Source organism: Lemur catta, chromosome 14 (assembly GCF_020740605.2).
Source record: "Lemur catta isolate mLemCat1 chromosome 14, mLemCat1.pri, whole genome shotgun sequence".
Taxonomy (NCBI): domain Eukaryota; kingdom Metazoa; phylum Chordata; class Mammalia; order Primates; family Lemuridae; genus Lemur; species Lemur catta.
This window is the reverse complement of record NC_059141.1, coordinates 40,028,331-40,050,748: the sequence shown is the minus strand read 5'-3', so window position 1 is coordinate 40,050,748 and position 22,418 is coordinate 40,028,331. Positions and strand designations below refer to the sequence as shown.

The following is a 22,418-nucleotide window of genomic DNA, read 5'->3' as shown; positions in this document are numbered from 1 at the left end:
TGGTAAATGCTGGGCTGACATTGGCCTTCACACTGTCATTGATCAGCTTTGGATTCTTGTTCAAATCACGTGATCTTTCTGAGCTCTGGTTTCATTTTTAAATTGTTTGGACCATTTCCAACTTCCAAAATTTCAGCTCTAAAATTTTTTGTCCTGAATCTCCAACATCAAGATATTTTTTCTCTAAGTAAGCAGTAGATGGCAGTGTGAAAGTCGAGATTTAAAAAAAAAAAAAAAAAACGGCTTTCAATTTGCTGTTTCCATCTGCAAAATAATTTCTGCTCATTTCTTTCTGATGCCTAAATTTTTTTCAAAGAATCGTGTGTTAGGCAAAAATGATGTAAGAATTTATCATATAATTGATAACAAAGCTATATATTTTATAGAACAGTGGTTTTAGTTGTACATGCTATAAAATTGTTAGCCCTCATTCCCACCCCCAGACTCCCCAGCTCTGGAGTTTCCTTGTGGAGTTAACATGCATTAAAGTGCATAGATTTCAAGTCCTATTTTGAGGATGAAACTTGAAACTTTTCAAGTATGCCAATAATACTCTGTGTCTTTCAATCCTCTTGTGCTGTTAAATTTGTGAACACTGACTGTCAGTGTCCATGCAGTTTGGTAACAAACGGAGAAGGGTCATGCCTTATGCTGTCAGACCTCCATTGTGAAATTTGACTCCTGTAAAACCATTTCTATTTATGAAGTATCTATGTATTTCTCATTGGGTGTATGGACAGCTCAACTATTGGACGATACGTTTGGTCTTTCAAATGGATTTTCCTTTTAAAGCACTGACACAGACAGTTTCCCTCTGCTTGTCATATACTCTTCTGCACTGGCTCACACAAGAGAGCCTGATCATGCCAGGGGCCAGTTCAGGGCCAGGGAGGAAGGTGGGAGAGCCACAAGCATTGGGAGCTGTGATCTCAGTGTATCTTGGTGGCCATAATCTGGACGTAGACATGCGTTTAAGAGATTCTCTGGTATTGGGAAGAGTGCTGGGCATGGGGTCTTCGGATCCTGGCTCTGCCATTTACTAACAATGCGATTGTGGATGGATTCCATCGTTTCTCTGTTTGAGGTTGCTTTAAAAAGAAGTAAAAGATACATATGGAAAAGTCTACATATTATGAGAGTATAGCGTGATGAATTTTCACAAACTGAACACACCCCTGTAATCAATCAGCACACTCACACCAAGGAACAGAACATGAGCAGTACCCTGGGAGCTTGGCTTTGGTCTCCTCTGAGTATAACTCCGCAACCCCTCCCAAAGATAGTCACTGTCCTGCCATCCAACCATAGATTAGTTTTGCCTGTTTTTATACTTTTTATAGTTGAAATTCTGTAGTTTGTACTTCCTTGTGTTGGGTGTCTTTCACTCAGCATCTTTGTTGTATGTATTTGTGGATCCGTATTGTTATGTATAGCTGTGGATCCTTCACTTTGCCTGCCAGATGATAGTCCATTGTATGAATATACCAGAATTTACTTATACATCTTACTGTTGATGAACAACTAGGTTTCTTGGTTTTAGCTATTATAAATAATTCTGCTATGAACATTTATGTATACGACTTTTGCTGTAGGTATCTCTATTAGATGTATACATAGAATTGGAACTTCTGGGTTTACAGTGTACTATGTTCAACTTCAGGAGATAATGCCAGCAGTATATGAGAATTCTGCTTGCTCCACATTCTTGCTAACACTACTGTCTGTCTTTAGCCATTCTGGTGGATGTGCTTTTTGAAAATTGGACATCATAATTTGTACCTGGAAAGGTTATTGTTAACTTAATTAATGTATGTTTTTCTTTGCTTCCAAATCCTGGTTCTTTCTTCTACCATGGACCTGGACAAACTCTATGAGTTTCAGTTTCCTTCCATGTAAAATGAGGCTGTTGGGCTGAATGACCCTTAATGTCCTTTTATTTCTAGTATGCTAAGCTTTGTAGTTCTGGGTACTTTTCAGGTACAGTGCTAGTGGAAAAGAATTCAATATCCCTTAAATTCTATTGCATGAACAGTTGCCCACTTATGCAAAGAACAACTCCAGGTAATGGTCACTTTTACCCATCAGTCAACAGGGCACAGTAACACTATGAGGTGGGTACTGTTATTCCAATTTTCAGATGAGGAAAGATCAAATAAATTGCCCAAGATCAACCAGCTAGCAAGTAACAGGGCTAAAATTTGAATAAAGTCTGACTCCATAACCCTCATTTCTTAGCTATGTGATCTTACCATCCTTTAATTTCCTTATCAAAGAAATGGGAAATGGGACTGACAATCATGTCTATCCCTCAGGGTTGCAGGAAGATTGAAATGAGATGAGATCGTTTATGTGAAATACCTTGTATAGTGTCTGCATGTTGTAAATACTCAGAAGATGCTTATTTTTGTTGTTTTATGATGGAAAGAATTATTTTAAACTTAAGATGGGTGGATCATATGGTTGTGGGAAAGAGGTGGCTGTTAAATAAGTGAAGGTTTCATCTCTTTGTTTAGGTCCTGTCTGCAGTCTCTGTGTCTCATCTTTTGGAGCAAGACCCGTCACAATCTTCAGTGGCTTCATGGTGGCTGGAGGTCTGATGCTGAGCAGTTTTGCTCCCAATATCTACTTTTTGTTTTTTTCCTATGGCATTGTTGTAGGTAAGGAACTTGGTTACTATAACTTTTTTAACCTAAAAGAGTTATGCATCATTTTACCCGTGTCAGGTTTATTATTCAGTTAACATAAAGGAGTGAAAACACTCACTAATAACTTACTTTCAATGACTGCTTTTCTAAAACTTGTTTTAATAAAAAATCTGCCCAATGAATCAAAATGTTTGAAAGGGTAAACAGATTTCTAAAGTTCATATTATATCTCCTTGCAAGGCATAGGAAGGTTTTTCATCTCAGACCTTGTCTCTATATAGCACAAAAAGGAAAAATGAGAGGGGGAAATATAAAAGTTAGATGTCACTGACATCTGTCACTTCTCACTGACTTAGGAAGTGGCCCCTTTCCTATCAGGCGCTCAATCAGGGCTTTTTTTTTTTTTTTTTTTTTTTTTTTAGAAACAGAATCTTGTTCTAGGATACAGTGACTCAATCATCATTCACTGCAGCCTTGAGCTCCTGGGCTCAAGTGGTCCTCCTAGCTCAGCCTCCCAAATAGGTAGGAACAAGGGACATCATTACGCCTGGCTAATTTTTTCTCATTTTTTGTGGAGATGGGGTCTTGCTATGTTGTCCAGACTGGTCTCAAACTACTGGCCTCAAGTGATCTTCCCGCCTCAGCCTCCCAAAATGCTGGGATTACAGGCATGAGCCACATCACTTGGTCCAAGCAGGACTCTTTGGTTTGTGTTCAGAAATAGCTGTTGCATTTCACAGCGTCTGTTGCCAGCATCCAAATCAAAAGTCACAGCAGAAGTAAAGAGTAGATTTTAAAGCATTTATTGTTATTATTTTTAAAGATAAGGCAGGAGTGAAGGAGACTGACTGATGAGGATGATTGATGATGATATTGTTTGCTGGAGAAGAAAGTGAAGAGAGGGCCCAGAACCTGAGAGCCATGATGGTTTAGGGGAGATATCCTTGTGATGTATTATACTAAATGCATTCAGTGTTAGGAATCACCAAGCCTGATATTCCTAAGAGCTTTAGTTGGGAGTTTGAAAAAGATGACCTCCAGCTTTCAAAAGTTTTTTTTAATGTCTGAAACAACCTAATTTTGCTGACTACCAACATTGCTCTTTTCTAATTGGGAATATTTCCCCAATACTAAATAATAGAAATTATAGCAGCTAATATTCACAGAGTACTTACTTATCATGTGCTAAGGACTGTGCTAAATGATTTACATGGTCTCATCTTCATAAGAACCTATTTTACAGAGAGAGAAAGTGAAGCTCAGAGAAGCAAAAATATTACTAACCAAAGTCACAGAGCTAAGAGACTTGAGGCTGGGCCTATTCTGTCTGACACCAGAACGTGACCTCTTTTACATTTTTGTAATAATTCTTGGTGCTTTTAGGAATTTCAAAGTTTTTTTTAAATTTAACTACATTCCCTAATACTACTCAGATCTTAATCTATTTAGACTAAACAGGTCACTTGTTAGGCCTTTGGGGGTAGGTAGTATGTTTTGTATTTTGTATTCCTCGTAGTGCTTAATATGATTTTGAATCTGTGGCTACAAATACATTAATCTCTTGTGTAAAATTTGAGAATCTTCTAATTTTGCATTTTTGTCTAAAATAATAAAAATAAAAATGTAGATATCTGTGTTTATGCATGAACACTGGATTATTCCTTTTAGGACAAACCTCATTTTACATAGAAAGTTGAATCATTATGCCATAAGTATGATTTGGGCATTTTTTCCAAACTCTGGACTAGCTGTTTAAAATTTCATGGGGTTTTACTCTTATACATAGTTTCACGGTTAATCTAGGAATAGCTTTTGTGAGTATATATCAAAAGTTGCCACTGAGTTAAAAATTGATAAAAAACTAAGTGATGTCATAGCATTTGTATCATCTATAGAACAAAATTAATTTTTTTTTTTGAGACAGAGTCTTGCTCTGTCGCCCTGGCTAGAGTGCAGTGGCATCATCAGAGCTCACTGCAACCTCAAACTTCTGGGCTCAGGCAATCCTCCTGTCTCAACCTAATAAGTAGCTAGAACTGTAGGCATACACCACCACACCTGGCTAATTTTTACTATTTTTAGTAGAGATAGGGTCTCACTCTTGCTCAGGATGGTCTTGAACCCCTGACCTCAAGCGATAAGCCCACCTGGACCTCCCAGAGTGCTAGGATTACAGGTATGAGTCATCACTCCCAGCCAGAATTTTTAAAATAATTAAATTTAATTTAAATTTTTAAAATCCATACATAATAATTATACATATTTGTGGTGTAGGTACATAGGGCTCTTTCAATACATATAATGGATAGTGATCAGATCAAGGTAATTAGCATATCCATCCTCTCAAACATTTATTATTTCTTTGTGTTGGGAACAATCAATCTCCTCCTTCTATTTATAATATATATAGAAACTATATATTATATAGCGCAAAACTATATAATACTTATTCCTCCTATCTAGATGTAATTTTGTATCCTTTAAAAAATTTCTCCCTATCCCTCATTTACCCCTACCCTCCCAAGCCTCTAGTATCTTCTGTTCTTTTAACTTCTATGAGATCAACTTTTTTTAGCTTTCATATGTGAGTGAGAACATGTGGTGTTTAACTTTCTTTTCCTGGCTTACTTCACTTAACATAACGTCCTCCAGTTCCATCTATGTTGCTGCAAGTGACAGGATTTCATTCTTTTTAATGGCTGAATACTATTCCATTGTGTCTATATACCACATTTACTTTATTCATCTGTTGTTAGACACTTAGATTGATTCCATATCTTGGGTATTGTGAATAGTGCCGCAGTAAACACGGGGTGCAGATGTCTCTTTGATATACTGATTTCTTTACCATTGGATAATGCCCAGTAGTGGGATTGCTGGATTATATGGTAGTTCTATTTGTAGTTTTTTGAGGAACCTCCATAGTGCTCTCCATAGTGGCTGTACTACTTTCTACTCCCACCAACAATGTATACGAGTTCCCTTTTCCCCATATCCTTGCCAACATTTATTTTTTATTTGTTTCATTGTAGCCATTCTAACTGGGGTGAAATAATAACTCATTGTGGTTTTGATTTGCATTTTCCTGCCCTGATGATTAGTGATTTTGAATATTGTCTCTTTTCTTTTATTTATTTATTTATTTAGAGACAGAATCTAGCTCTGTTGCTGGGGATAGAGTACAGTGGTGTTATCATAGCTCACTGCAACCTGGAACTCCTGGGCTCAAGCGATCCTCCTGCTTCAGCCTCCTGATTAGCTGGGACTGCAGGGGCGTACCACGATGCCCAGCTATTTTTTTCTATTTTTTAGTAGAGACAAGTTCTCACTCTTGCTCAGGCTGGTTTGGAACTCCTGAGCTCAAGTGATCTTCCTATCTTGGCTTCCCAGAGGCGTGAGCCACTGCACCTGGCCCATTTTTTCACATGGTGATATTGTTGGCCATTTGTATGTCTTCTTTTAAGAAATGTCTGTTCAGATCATTTACCCATTTTTTAACCAGATTGTTTGATTTTTTTTGCTGTTTAAATGTTTAATTAAGTTCCTTGTATATTCTGGATATGAATCCCCTGTCTGATAGTAGTTTGCAAATATTTTCTCCCATTGTATAGATTGTCTTTTCACTCTATTGATTGCTTCCTTTGTTGTGCAGAAGCTTTTTAGTTTGATACAATTTCATTTATTTATTTTTGCTTTTGTAGCCTGTGCTTTTGAGCTTTATCTTATTCATAAAATCCTTTCCCAATATCCTGAAATGTTTCCCCTATGTTTTCTTCTAGTAGTTTTATTGTTTGGGCCTTACATTTAGGTCTTTGATCCATTTTGAGTTGATTTTTGTATAGGGTGAGAGGTAGGGGTCTAATTTCATTCCATCTCTTAGCTGGGCAGGACTGCAGCTAAGGCAGCCTGAACTTAGCCTGAGGGCAGGATGCTGCCCAGCTTTAAATTCTCAAAATGGCACCTCTAGCCTGTGAATAGAGAGGGTAGGGCCTGTCTCAGGCAGGCTGCTCTGGTAGGAAGCTATGGAGAGTGCAGTTCACTCAAAACTCAGTCCCACAGCAGTTGGCTGCAGGATGGTGGGCAGTGTCCCAGATGTCATATACTGGGAAGCCTGGGAAGCCAGTGCTGGGAAGCCTGGTTTCCCTTCTGCTTCCTAGCCAGGTAGGGGTTGCAGCTGCATCAGCCCAAACTCAGCCCAAGGGCAAGGTGCAGCCCAGTGTCAAAATTCCAAGATGGCACCTTGGACCGGTAACCAGAAAGGCTGGGGCTCCATCTAGGCAAGCAACGTGGGTGAGAAACTGTGGAAAATGCTGTCTGTTCACATCTCAGTCTCAGCAACAGCCTGCAGCAGGGCAATGGGGGCCTTCCCAGGGGTGTGTGTGGTGCCTGGGTTCCTCCACTCCTCAGAGCTGCGCAGTGGTTACAGGCATGCCTGCTGTCTCCTGGTACCTGGGCTCTCAGAATGGCGCCTGGCTCAAGCTGCTCTACATTACTGCATTACATTACTTCATTACTGCTGCAGTAATGAAATGAAGCCAACATCCAGTGCTGGTGTAGTATTTAATATTTATGCATGGAAGAAGGGGTGCTAAAGGAGGCTTCATGCAGGCATTGACACTTGAGCTGAGTCTTGAAGGACAGGCAGGATGTGGTCAGGTGGATACGGGTTAGAAGGGGAGTGAGGGTGTTGCGAGAAGAACCACCAGGAGCCCAAGTGCTCAGAGACATGAAATGGAATGGATACCAGCAGGCTTTTTTTACACATTTGTTAAGGAATGCACAGATCATGCGGGGAGTTGCAAATATCTCAAAGCATGGTGTGTAACAGGATAGACAATAAAAGGTTTTATGTGATCTTTAACTTTTTTTTTCTAGAGGCAGGGGTCTTGGCCGTGTTATCCAGGCTGGACTCAAACTCCTGGGCTCAAGTGATCCTCCTACCTCAGCTGCCCTAATAGCTGGGACTATAGGAGCACTATGTGGTCTTTATTGCAAGAGCATGACATGATAAGAACAGTATGACAGCCGTTTAGAAGACAAATTGGTGGAAAAAGCACTGGAGGCTGAGACACCTGAGGCCACAGTTGAGATCAGAAAAGATGAGGAAGTGAACTGAGGTAGCGTCAGTGCAGAGAGAGAGAGAGAGAGAGAGAGAGAGAGAGAGAGAGGTGGATAATTTAGGCAGTGGGTGTCGTAAAGACCTTGATGTCTGGTTTGATGTGAGGAGATGAGGGAAAAGAGTCCCCTGACATTGTGGTCTCACCCAGAGGTGTGTGAAATGGAACATAAAGTGTAGAAATGCAATGTTAGAACATCTAAATGTATTTAGTTTCTACCTATTTAAATAAAGGGAAATAACTATGTTTTAGCACTGTTTATGTTTTGAATTGTCAGTAGTACAGGGAATGCTTTAAGGAATGCTTTAAGCCAGTGGTTTCCAAACTTTTTAGTTTTGGAACCCTTTTACAATCTTCTGCTTAGGACCCCAAGGAGCTTTTCATTATGTGGATTACACTTATACATATTCTATTAAAGTTTACTGCATTAAGAGCTTAAAAATTTTTATAAGTATGTGTTTATAATAGTAATTCATTTAAAGATAACAAACCCAGTACATGTTAATATAAATAACACATTTATTATGAAAAGTAACTGTTTTCCAAAGCAACATAAAATTTAGTGAGAACAGTGCAATGGTTTTACATGTTTGCAAATCTCTTTAATGTCTGGCCTCATAGAAGACAGCTGGATTCTCATATGTACCTCTGTACTGAATCCATTGCAATGTTTTTTGATTGAAGTATTTGAAGAAAATCTATTATCACACAAAGATGTAGTTGGAAAAGGGAAAAGTTTCTTAATAGCCTTTTCAGGTAATTAAAGATTTTTCTTTGATACTATACCATGTAAGGGTGGGGAGCTCATGGCATCAGTGGAGAAAGAATTCTTGGCACAAAGATTAGGACAGTTTTAAAGGAAGAAAGTTTATTTTACTTTCCCCTAAAGAGAAAGGGAAAGGGCTCAGCACAAGGGAAAGAAAGAAGTGCTGGTCAAAGCTAAGGGGCTTGGGGTATTTATTGAGGGTTATAAAGGGGTAAAGAAAAGTTTACTGCAGTAGACTGATTAGCAGGAGATAGCTGTGAGATGTTAGGGTGTTTGTTTTTTCCTCTTTTTTTTTCTTCTTATCGGTCTCCTCTGGACTGTGGCCTGTCCAGTCTGGTCTGGCAGGCATCAAGGAGGAGGATTTACACTCCCTTTCTGTTTTCTCAGCTCTTTCAAATGCTGTAAAAACAATCTCAGCAGGCAGTTAATCTTGAAGTCAGCAAGTTAAGACCAATGTGGTTAATCTTAAAGACAGCGATCTTTCTCTCCCCTTTTTCTGCTAGTTTATTTTTTCTCTGTTAGTTTATTAGCAAAGCCGTCCTATCATACCAAAACTTGGAAGGTAATAGTATTCTAAAGATTAATTGCAATGTGGAACTTAACACCCCATCCATATACTTTTCATATTCTGTTATATTAAATCCATTTATTTATGCTGTACTTTGGATAGATCTTCATTTATACCTAATTATATAACATTGTGCATTGGTCATTTCAAAAATATTTCTTTGCTGAATTATTCAAGAACTTAAAAAATGTTACCACATATCATTATAAAACATAAATAAATTAATTTTGTTAATATTGCCAACAAGCATGTCAGAAAATCTTTATGTATTGGGAAGCTGTCAAATTCATGGTGGCAGATCTGAGTTTTCTAAAATGCTAATTTTTTTGCTGGAAAGCGTGAATTTTATCATTGGTGGCAATCATGTCAGTTGCTTCCCTTATTTCCCTCCTTCTGTGTCTATCAGATATTCTTTCAAGTAAAAGCAGGATTATATGGAAAAAGTGGCTATTTTAGCTATCTACTGAACCAGTTGCTTAAGTGCTTTTCTTTGAAGCAATGACTTTAGTCCAGATGAAGCATTTAAAGTAAGTTTGTTTTTATTGTATGTGATGGTGAAGCCTATACGGTGTAAAGTTTGGTACAAATACCTTGATTTCTTTTTTTCTTTTTCTTTTTTTTTTTTTTTTTTGAGACACAGTCTCACTGTGTTGCCCAGGCTAGCATGCCATGGCATCAGCCTAGCTCACAGCAACCTCAAACTCCTTGGCACAAGCAATCCTCCTGCCTCAGCCTCCCAAGTAGCTGGGACAACAGGCATGTGCCACCACACCTGGCTAATTTTTTTTTCTATTTTTAGTTGCCCAGCTAATTTTTTTCTGCTTTTAGTAGAGATGGGGTCTCGCTATTGCTAGAACTCCTGACCTCCAACGATCCACCCACCTCGGCCTCCCAGAGTGCTAGGATTACAGGTGTGAGCCACGTGCCCAGCCAATACCTTGATTTCTGATAGGGCTTTTCCAGTTTTACTCACCATCCCTTTTGTACCATCAGCATAAATATGAACACAGTGAAAAAAGCAGGGAATATCTTACTATTAATATAAAAATAGTTTTGACTTTATGAACTCCCTGAAAGATCTCAAGGACCACTGTAGGGGTACACAGACCTTTCTTTAATGACTGCTAGTGTAAGTTCATCTTGATGCAGATGTGGGGAGGTATCATGCCACCAAAAGATTTCTGCTTTTTGAAAACTATAAAGAAAACACATTTGAAATTTCTGCTACATTAAAAAAAAAGAGTGAGATAATCTTATATGAAACCTATGGCCTTGAAATCATTTTTTAAAAATTCTTTACTTTTTTAGTCTAAGGTTAAAAGTTTAAAGGTTGCTGTTTCAACTTTTTTAGCATTGTCGTTTAGTAATCTGAGACGTCTTTTTTTCATGTCTACAATGACTTACGTTTGACAGAACCCTGACAACCAAATCACAGAAAAGTAAATTCATTCCCCCTCCGAAGGCTTTCAGAAATAGTATCAGTTAAGGGTGACACTTTTTGGCTTCACAAAATCGATTGTTCAGAAACAGGTCTTATTTCATGTCTTGAAGTGTCCTATATGCAATAATGACAAGTGTATAAATTAATCCAACTCATATTTTGGTAGTGAGGTAGTATTTTTTCTCTTAAGTCACATAAAAGGGTACTCTAAATGTTTTATTTAAGAGTAACAGTTTTATCTGTCTCATTTCTTTAAGAAGACTTTTTACGCAATTATGGATGATCATCTGAGTCCTGAGTTGTTTTAAGTGCTGATTTCCTAAAATGTTTACACCGTAAATTTGTTAAACTTGTATATTATTTTAAATCATAGCCCAGGCAGCTATTTAAAGTAATGAAAATTATCTTAGTAATTCACATAATGGGCCATGGTTAAAATTCAGTTCTTAGACTATGGTTTATGTGCTGTTTTTAGAATGAACCTCAAGAACAGAGAACATTGCAGAAGAAAAGCTAAAAAGTAAACTAGTTAGAGTCAAAGGAGACTTGTATGAAAAACTGAGGTTATCAAATACTTAAAAGGGAGTAAAAGATTAACAAACAAGAGCCTTGAGGATGATCTGGAGATAAATATTACCCTTTGAACTCAATAAGGGAAATTTACTTGTAATACTTTTATAAAAGAAATTCAAATTTACAGAAAAGTAGAGAATATTATAGCAAGCATATAGCACATGCTTACCACTTAAATTTAACAGTTGTTAATATTTTGTTGCATTTGCTTCCTTTTTTGTGAGAATATTTTAAACTAAATTAAAGATATCACTACATTTTACTTCTATATAAGATAGCATGCATGGCTAAAAGATAAAGACCTACAAATATAAATTTTACTGTGATGGGATGATTTGAGAACGCCAGAGGGGCTGCCTGAAAGCCTTTGTTTTGCATACTGGGGTGTGCAAGCTAAGCTCTAGCAAAATAGCTTGGGATGATGAAGGGGATTTTAACAAGGTGTTTAGAGGATTTAGAAGAGGAAGAACACTGAGCTGAGGACAAGGACTTAGAAGAGACACAGATATCTAAGGGACAAGATTGATTAAGTTTTGTTATTTGGTATGTGATTTAACCATTTTTTTCCCTCTCTCTTTAATGTCTTAATTTAGATTTGCATTATTCATTTATTCTTTAGAAATTGGATTGTTTTTAACCTGACCCTGACCTTAAGGTGGGTTTAGGGTGAAAAATGAGGCTTCCCAATGTGTCCATTGGGGCTGCACAGCTAACATGGAAAGAGTCTAGGAATCTGTACTCTGCAGTTTTAACCAGTCAGCAACAGAATGTCCCATTGAGATAGTTGATTATTCCTTTCTTTTTATCTTATTTGTTTCTGCATTGAAGTAATGCAGCATGTCTTAATTTATGCAATGTCTTCTCATGCTTAGGTCTCGGATGTGGTTTATTATACACTGCAACAGTGACCATTACATGCCAGTATTTTGACAGTCGTCGAGGCCTTGCACTTGGCCTGATTTCAACAGGTACGTTTTCAAAATACATTCACTATTGTCACTATTCTAAACAAAGTAAGCAAAGCAAAACAATATTGTCCCCATTCTGAGCAAAGTAAACAAAGTAAAGAGTTACCAAACACAGATATGTTTAACCAACCATTATCCAGCTACCAATCATGTACCAAAATACATTTTTAGGGTTGGCCCTGGTATTATAGCTCACACCTGTAATCCGGGCACTTTGGGAGGCCGAGGTGGGAGGATTGCTTGAAGTCAGGAGTTCGAGACCAGCCTGGCTGACATAGCAAAACCCGTCTCTATAAAAAAATTTAAAAATTAACCAGCCATGGTCGTGTGTACTTGTAGTCCCAGCTACTTGGGAGACAGGCAAGAAGATTGCTTGAGTCCAAGAGTTCAAGGTTGCAGTGAGCTATGATCATGACACAGCACTCCAGCCTGGGTGATAGAGTAAAACCCTAGCTCTAAAACAAAAAAAAAAACCATGGGTTTGTACTGCTAGCAATTCCATGCCATTAGTGATGCCTTCAGGTTTGGCCTTACTGGCACACACTGATGGGGTTATGATGTAATTCGGTATGACAGTTTTAAACATATCATCAATCTACTTAGTCTATTTGTTTTTTTATAGATCTATTTTTTCCTGCTTTTTCACATGATATGTAAATTTTAAAATATTCAATTTTTTTAAACATTGAAATCAGAACCAGATGAGAACAATGCAAATTAATTGAGCTGACATACCTTGGCATTCCAATCTGCTTAGTGTGATCAGTGTTAAAAAGGTGTCGTATTCACACTGCTACATGAATGTACAAACCAATGTATTTTGTAATTTAAATATCCTATCAAATTCCACTTTACTTTTCTCATAATTTTATGAATGCATTAAAAACATTCATATGAATTGCTCATTCTGGTCATTCAGCAATGGATTTGAACTAATCAGACTATTAGAAATATCCTAAAACTAAAATATATTACTCATCTCAAAAAATAAAATGTGAAAATTTTCTTTTCCAAAAGGAATAAATAGAGAGCATAAAACCTGGCACAGAATCAGTGCAAAACAGGTAGTTGCATAACGGTATTTGTTAAAAATCTGGGCTCTTGGAGTCAGACTGACTGAGTGTGAATCCTAATTATGCCATTTACAGCTGTGGTAAATTTCTCAACCTTCTAGACCTAGGTCACTTCACCTGTAGATTGGGAATAATAATAGGATCTGCCCAATGGGATACTTTTTTTTGAGACAGGGTCTTGCTCTGTCACCCAGGCTAGAGTGCAGTGGTATCATAGCTCACTGCAACCTCAAACTCCTGGACTCAAGCGATCCTCCTACCTCAGCCTTCCCAGTAGCTGGGACTATAGGCACGTACTATGACACCTGGCTAATTTTTCTATATTTTGTAGGGATGGGGTCTTCCTCTCGCTCAGGCTGGTCTCAAACTCCTAGCCTCAAGCAGTCCCTCCCACCTCTGCTTCCCATGGTGCTAGGATTACAGGCGTCAGCCTGGCCAGGATCCTTAAAAGGATTATGCAAGATCATGCAATGTAAAGTGGTTATCAGTGTCTGAACTATAAATGCTAATTATTATATATTCTATCAGTATTGCTGCTATTGTTATCTCGTTATCTTCAATATTCTTGTTGTGATTTTAATGTGAAGTTACATATGAATACCAGTGTAAAAAAATAAATTGAGTTGTGATACTACTAATTCTTGTCCTAAGAGCCTGAAATGATAAGAGATTAAGACTGACCATCTCCCATTCCCTTTTTAGGTTCAAGTGTTGGCCTTTTTATATATGCTGCTCTGCAGAGGATGCTGATTGAGTTCTATGGACTGGACGGATGCTTGCTGATTGTGGGTGCTTTAGCTTTAAATATATTAGCCTGTGGCAGTCTGATGAGACCACTCCAGTCTTCTCATTGTCCTTTGCCTGAAAAGACGCCTCTGGAAAATGTACCGGATAAATACTCCATTTACAATGAGAAAGAAAAGAACCTGGAAGAAAACATAAACATTCTTGACAAGAGCTTCTGTGGTGAGGAAAAATGCAAGAACATTATAGCCAATGGTGACTGGAAACAGGAGAGTCTCCTTCATAAAAACCCCACAACCGTCTCGCACACAAAAGAGCCTGAAACGTACAAAAAGAAAGTTGCAGAACAGACATATTTTTGCAAACAGCTTGCCAAGAGGAAGTGGCAATTATATAAAAACTACTGTGGCGAAACTTTGACTCTTTTTAAAAACAAAGTATTTTCAGCACTTTTCATCGCTATCTTACTTTTTGACATCGGAGGGTTTCCACCTTCATTACTTATGGAAGATGTAGCGAGAAGTTCAAATGTGAAGGAAGAAGAGTTTATTATGCCTCTTATTTCCATTATAGGCATTATGACAGCAGTTGGTAAACTCCTTTTAGGAATACTGGCTGACTTCAAGTGGATTAATACCTTATATCTTTATGTAGCTACCTATATCATCATGGGCCTGGCCTTGTGTGCAATTCCATTTGCCAAAACTTATGTCACATTGGCAATACTTTCCGGGATCATAGGGTTTCTTACTGGTAATTGGTCTATTTTCCCATATGTGACCACAAAGACTGTGGGAATTGAAAAATTAGCTCATGCCTATGGAATATTAATGTTCTTTGCTGGACTTGGAAATAGCCTTGGACCACCCATTGTTGGTAAGACATTTATTTTAAATTCAACTTATTTTACTGTTCTTCATTGTAGCATCTCCAGATATAGAAATTCAGATTGTAGGCTGGGCATGGTGGCTCACGCCTGTAATCCTAGCACTCTGGGAGGCCAAGGTGGGCGGATCACTCGAGGTCAGGAGGTCGAGACCAGCCTGAGCAAGAGCGAGACCTTGTCTGTACTAAAAATAGAAAGAAATTAGCTGGACAGCTACAAATTTATAGAAAAAATTAGCTGGGCATGGTGGCGCATGCCTGTAGTTCCAGCTACTTGGGAGGCTGAGGCAGAAGGATCACTTGAGCCCAGGAGTTTGAGGTTGCTGTGAGCTAGGCTGATGCCACGGCATGCTAGCCCGGGCAACAGAGTGACACTCTGTCTCAAAAAAAAAAAAAGAAAGAAATTCATATTTAATAATAGTGCAGATTTATGTAAAATAAATCTGCATGCGACGTCTCAAAGTAAATGATTTATTTAAGATTGCTTTGATATAGTTTAGAAAGTCAGTTTATGTGCTGTGGGATTTGTGTTTATTCTTTATTTGGGAGAAACTCAAAATACATGCTTATTTTTATCCAAATACTTGAGAGATTTTCATCTTCTAACTCCCAAGAAGCCAAGTTGGAAGTATTGAGAGACTATATATCCTAATCCTAACTATATATAAGTGATGAAATTAGGATATGGGCTTGATATTCATTCCATTTCTATGAAACTCACTCTTTTCTTCTTGTTTTTTCAGGTTGGTTTTATGACTGGACCCAGACCTATGACATTGCATTTTATTTTAGTGGCTTCTGTGTCCTGCTGGGAGGATTTGTTCTGCTGCTGGCAGCCTTGCCCCTTTGGGATACATGCACCAAGCAACTCCCCAAGCCAGCTCCAACAACTTTCTTGTACAAAGTTGCCTCTAATGTTTAGAAGAATATTGGAAGGCACCATTTTTGCTGTTTTATTTTTGCTACCACATAGCAAAAATATTTTAAATAATTCTCAAGAGTCGAGACATTTGTCATAGCAAAATTTCACTGTGGCTGACTCTGAATTTTTTTTTTTTACACATCCTATTCTTTATGTACTGTATATGTAGCCTCTATGTCATGTATTTTTTTTTCCCTTTTTCCCCCCAAGAAGTGGGACTATTCTGTATTCTGTTATTCATTGGTTCTTAACATTGTAAATATTTTGGCCAGCTGCAGAAGGCTTTCTCTATGTAAAGAAGTATCGTTTCTCTGCTGACTCCATTTGTTCCACTGCAAGGCACCTAGAGGGGTCTCTTTTACTTTAAAACTGATACAAGCACCAGGATGGGATATGTGTTAAGGCCATTAGGGAAGAAATCATGCTCTTCTCTGTGTTTGACTAGCTAGTAAATAGGCTTCAAGCTAGCCAGGAAATTAGAGCGGTTGTTAAAATAGCCTTAACAATTGCAGTGGAGCAAACTGGTCATTTAAAAAAAAAAAGATATTTTTGCTTACAGCTACCAGTTTTCATTATGCATTATTTCATTATTTACTTTGATGAAGCACCCACATGTTGTTTAGTGCCCACTGAGCATAAACCGTTTCAGTTCCTGAGGTGTTTGCCAAGATGCAGGCAAACTCCAACCAGCAAAGTAGTCACCGTAGCCTAGCTTCATGCCTGGCCACTGTAACCTTGCTCACTTTTGTTTGTCAGCATCCACTCAGCTGGTGTTTCCCAGGAAGTGCTGATTTTATCTGTTTCCAAATTGGAAATGCATTTTTCAACCATTCCGTTCTGGCAAATGGGAAACATCCATTTGCTTCGGGCACAGTGGGGATGGATTGCAAGTCTTTGCATGTCTTCCCAATGAAGCATTGATTTTCTACTGTCAGATTTTACTACTATCACATTTTAATTCAAGGGCAGAAATAAAAAGTGAGTGAGAGTGTGAGAGAGTGTGTGTGTGTGTGTGTGTGTGCGCGTGCGCATGTGCTCTGAGTCTGTGTGGGACATGGGAAAGGAAAAGGGCAATAAGGAATTAATACCTTCCCTTATCCAACTTCATATAATCTTAAGAATAATGTTTTAGGAAGAAAATCAGTGTTAAATAAGTCAATTTTTTCCCCTAATAAATGGGTTTTAAACCGGTATGCATCAGAATTCCCTATGGATCCTTCTAAAAATGTAGGTGCCTGGGTACCATGCTTAGAGATTTCAAGTCTGTAGTTCTAGGCTGTGGCCCATGCATTTATATTTTTAACAGATTTGTCAAGTGATTCTGATAACACAGCCTGGATGGAGAATGACTGTTATAAGATTGGCAATGGAGAAACATGTATCCTCTTAAATAATCATGAAAAAATAAACCACAAGGGATTTTTATAAATAAATATCCAAGTGTTCTTTAAATAGGAGGCACTCTTCCCATTGTGCCAAAAATCATCTTTTCATTTCTTTTGAAATACGTAATGTTATTTTATACTTCTATGTTGCCTTTCTTCGAAGGCACCTTCAAGCACTTTATAAGCATGAATCCTCACAACACCTCTGTGAGGGAGGTTAATAGTACCTTTCTATGTAGTAAACCTGGAGCATGGAGTATTTCATAGCTGAGTTCAACCTACTCAATTACGCAATAATGGTAATGGGGCTTCAGGGTGCCTTGGACTTCTGCTCCACACTCAGACTTCTGGAAAGTTTTCTGTACCTCATTCTTTAGTCACTGTCAAAGTTAGTAAATAAAATAAGTGACTTTTTAAAAAAACTACATGTTTTTGTGTTGAAAGTTCCTTTTTTTCAATATTATGTTCAGGAAATCCGATAACCTGAAAAAGTTTGACTTTTATGACATCTCCACATTCATCAATGTTGTTAATTGTCCAAATGCATCTTCACTTTGTCTACTAATATTATCCCATGTGTGCGTTATCTATTGTCTAGGGGGTGAATTTTAGGTTACAATAAAATATTTGTGTTTGTTTGTTTGGCATCAGTTTGTTTGCTTTCTCTCCTCTTAGTTTTTCCTCCCAATAATATTGACACTTCACTTGAATATAAAAATATAAATTATTGGGTGCAATTCAGACTCCAGAATTTGGTGATTGGGCAAGAGCATATTCAAAAGTCAATTTGCTTAACTATTTTGACCATTGCCTTCCAAAAAGCTAATGTATCAGACCTGCAAAATCCTCCTGAGGAAAAGAGGACAGATTCCTCTCTCAGATTCTTAATAATGATGCCACCAATCATTTATAGAAATCTTAATATGTTCCAAGCTTGTATTGTTTAACCCTCATAATAACCTTGTGAGGTACGGATTAGGACTCTCATTCTATAATTCTGATGAGCCTCCCAGGAACCAAGTGATGATCTAATTTTCTCTCAGGTAAACATTTCATGGGGGAAGGGAGAAGGTTCAGCCACCAATTTTTAAAGGGCCCCGGAGGAACAGTTCCCAAGGACCAGGAGTTCCAGCACTGGGAGGTCATGACCGAAGGTATAATATGTACCAGCCGACTAATCCTATACCTGAGATAGCCCCAACTCTTAGCAACCAATATAGAATTATCTTAACTCAGCATGTTCTAGTACATAACGTAGAGCTCTATTTTGAAGGAAAGAAGGTCTCATTTTTTTCTTTTACATAGAAAGTATTATATTGAACACATAAAATACACGATTTATATTGTATTAGCAGTGCCATACAATTTCTCCTTCATTAATAGCAATCTTGGGACCTTTTGCTGTCTAGTCAATTGTGTCTGACAGGAAGCCAGTTAGTAAGAGCCCTCTTTGAGTAAGGGGTTTAGCCACACTCAGTTAAAATGATCAAAGATCTACGAATACATGGATAATATTTGGGGATGCAGCACACATATTCTTTAAGGCTGTGATTCCACAACCAGATGGCCTGGGTTCAAGTTCTCTCTCAGTCCTTGTGAGCCCTTGTGACTGTGAGCAAATTATTTAGCCTCTCAAAGCCTCAGTTTCCTCGTTTATAAAACACATCACAGAGACATAGTGGGAATTAAATAAGATAACCCATATATATGCTTGGCACATGGTAGGTGTCTAATAAATATTAGCTATTATTATTTTTGTTGTCGTTATTCGTACATATGTGGCTTCTCTGTACCTGAGGGAGGCATGAAGTGTTCCTAGGCACAGGTGTAGGGTAAATGTTTGCATTAAAGGGCTTCATTTAGAAGAAGAATAATGAGCCTTCTGTTATCCCTAACTTTACAACTGTCACAGCTCTGGCCTCCCCCAGGCGTGTTCTTGTCAAAATCTTTTATCCTTAGGGATTCATGACTCAGCACATTTCTCTGGAATTGCTATTCAGAAGCTCTGACACAAAACAAAACACACACTGTTCGTCCACAAATCAAATAGAATCCACTCTGTAAATAGAATTGCTATGGGAATTTGAACTTTTTTTTTTCCTTAAGAACTCTCATCTGAGCTGCTCAGAAGGTAGGCCTGAAATTAGGCAGAAAGCAAAATGATCTGATTTGTTTACTGAGCACTAATTGGCTTCAGCTCAGGGCCCTTACCTCATTGCTTTCCAGCCTTTGAGATTTACTCTTGAGGCACTGTAATTCCTTGCCAGGTCTTCTGGGATTCTATTCCTGGCAGATCTAAACCACATGAGTTGCTTTTTACCACATGCATTCCTTGTCCTAAAGAGTCATTTACTTTTATTCTTTCTCCTTGCAAAAAGAAAATACATGTAACCTAAACATTTGTACGACTGTAATATTCTGAAATTTAAAAAAAAATTAAAAAAGAAATAAAAGAATGTCTTCTAAAGTAAATAATAAATAAATATAAAATAAAAAGAAAATACAATTCATTTTTAATTTAATCAGTTTTTTTTCCTAAGTGGTATTCTAAAATATTTGGGAATGAAAGAGCTCAGGAAATTTCACCCCAAAATATGACTCCTGGGTGTAAAGAGTATTTCAAATTAAAGGCCCTTACAAATTAACAGACCTTGGGGGAATTTTCCCTCTATCTCCGTAAACCAGAAGGACCTAGCAAAAGAACTACTGACTTCCCTTCCCCTCCCTGTTATCTCAATATATTGCAGGAGAGAAGATCAAGAATGCAACCAGACCTGGTCCAAATCATTGTACATATAATACCTGTCTCTCAGGTTAATTTGCAAGTCAATCTGTTTCCCCCATCCATTCATTCTCCCAAGTATCTATTCATCCTCCCCACCAACCATTTATTGCCCCTAAACAGAATTACCTATACTCCTTATCTCTCCCTTCCCTCTAAAAGGAGGGTATATAAATTTCTGGACCTCATTGGGATGTTGGGTAAGCCCATGTACACAGTAAATAAACCTCTTTTATTAATCTGCCTTAACTGTGAGTTGATCTTTCAGTGAAAGGAGGGAGGGGAAGTTTCCCCTCAACCTCACAATGTTACTGAAAGTTCGGTACTTGTCCCTGCAGCTGAACTAAGGAGGACAAGCAGTTTGAAGGAAAGGAAAGAGAAGTTTATTAATTTCTTGGCAAATGAAGAGGATGGCAGACTCTCCCCTTAAAGTACCATCGTTCTATAGATACGCAGAAACACACAGCTTTTAAAAGGAGTTTTCCGTTTCAGGTTATGGTTGTTTAACTATAGCATCTCTGGTGAAGACAATCTCATTACCTTTGCACAGACAATTCCAATTCCCTTGAGCCATCTTCTTTGGTACAAAGAACAAAGAACACTCTCCTGCCCCTCTGATTACTGGTCTCAGACAGGGATAGAGGTTTTAATTCCCAAACAGGGTGGGAGGGTTTTAAAGAGACAGCTCATAAAACATTTTGCCCTTTTTCAGGTTGTTACCTCTATTACAACAATAAACATGTCTTCAATAAAAAATAATTAACTGTGGTTAAGGTGCTATCCTGTTGTAGGTCACCTTAAAGCTACATAACCACAAAGATATGCCTGTGTTTTCTTCCTGGAAAAGTTCCTGATGTGATAATGCAAGTCATTATTCCTTCAGCTTAGATCTGAAAACTCCTGAATATCTACAGTTTTAAATAGGGCATTGCTAATATAGCCCAAGTGACTCTAGGACCCTAACGTCAAAGGAGCAGGTGTTTTTCTGAAAAGGATTTCCTAATAAACTTCCTGCATGCAAACTCTGTACCGTAGTCTGTTTCCCAGAAACCCAACTAAAGATAATCGTAATCCCAACACAGTGGGATGGTGCCATGCATGCAGGGTCATCAGAGCAGAGAGAGAGGAGGACATCTTTCTTGAGGGCCTTTTTTGTGTCCAGTATTGTTCCAGGTACTTCATGAACCATGTCTTGTCCTGTTTAAGTTCCAATGGCATTGGCAAGGGTGGCTGCTTGACTATCAGAATGCCACAAAGATACCTTTTATCTCAGGACATTTCAGGTCTGGCTCTTTCTTGACAGGTCCAGGTGCTTCATTTTTTTATTCATCCAACACATCTTAACTGAGCACCTAGTATGTGTTAGGCACACTCCCAGGCACCTGGGATATAATAGTGAGCAAGACAGACAAGATTCCTGTCCTCTTTGCATTTGCCAGAGCCCCAGAGCTGATCAGAAAGACTGATGTCTAAGAAGATGTTTGAGATTCCTGGGATTGGGGGGCACAGTGGCTCATTGAGTGACCTGAGTGTTTAGGAGTATCATGAGAAGATAGTCATGTTCAACCTTTGCTACCCTACGAAATTGTCTCTGGACAGTGCCTTGTTGGGCACAGAAAGTATTTACCTCCATGGCAACCCTTTTCTCTGATGTGTTAACACGTTTGATCAGGTGATGGCCAAGTGCTATTGGTCAGAGCTCCTGTGCAGATATCTGCTCAGAGCCATTGCATTTGACTGTGTATTATATTGCTCAGAAGGCAATCTGCTTGGACAGTGCTTAACATTTACTGAGGGAGCCACCATCACCATTGGACTGATGAGGAAATCGAGGGACCAGGAAAGTCAAGCAATTTCTGTATTTTAGTCAACTAAATGCCTGGTTGTCTCATTTTTGTGATGTTAAGATTGATCAGTGGGTCCAGGTCATCAGCATGATTGTGTACTGTGAATTCCCCCCCATATTGTCTTCACCTAATGGTTTTTGTATTAATAGCGATTTATGAGCATTGCTTATGCTTATTATTTCCTTAGAGATTGCAAAATGGTGATATTTTGATTCTATCATTCTTTCATTTATTAGCTGACATACTTCTACAAAGAGAAGGTTCCTCCTCCTTAACTACTGATTTACTGTGCATTCAAGACAAGCAAGAAAAAATTGGATTATTTTTCTTTATTTATCAGTTTCAGAAAAATAATTTGATTTTATGCCATGCTCCAAATGTGACCAATGAGTTTTTTCCCCCTTGAGGACAGATATCATTAAGAACTCATGGATTTTAAATGTGTGGGCAGGAGGAGTTTCCAACAATGGCAGATTTTTCTTTTTAATGCTCAAATTTTTCTATCAAATTGACTCCTGAGTCCTAATAAAGTCAATAGTGTTTGACAATTTTTTTTACTTCCTGATAGGACAAGATGTTTTAGGATCATCTTGTATATTTTCTTATAGATTTTCATCTTGTATATTTTCTGGGTTTGATGTGGGCTGTGAAGGAGAGAGGTAAGGATGATTCTAAGGCTTTTGGCTTCAACAACTGAAAGGA

At 38.1% G+C, this 22,418-nt stretch overlaps 1 protein-coding gene across 2 annotated transcripts in view; it reads left to right on the top strand.

The window, feature by feature from the left end:
- SLC16A9 (solute carrier family 16 member 9) overlaps positions 1-17,734 on the top strand; it is a 45,656-nt gene extending 27,922 nt beyond the window's left edge. Inside the window, exons 3-6 of one of the 2 annotated variants that reach the window (XM_045568304.1) lie at positions 2,514-2,657; positions 11,983-12,078; positions 13,854-14,771; positions 15,524-17,734. In XM_045568304.1, coding sequence (XP_045424260.1) covers positions 2,514-2,657; positions 11,983-12,078; positions 13,854-14,771; positions 15,524-15,702 — 1,337 coding nt within the window. In that variant the 3' untranslated portion in view covers positions 15,703-17,734. The remainder of the gene's footprint in view (positions 1-2,513; positions 2,658-11,982; positions 12,079-13,853; positions 14,772-15,523) is intronic. The other variant, XM_045568305.1, reaches the window with a different exon arrangement.
- Positions 17,735-22,418: the final 4,684 nt, after the last annotated feature.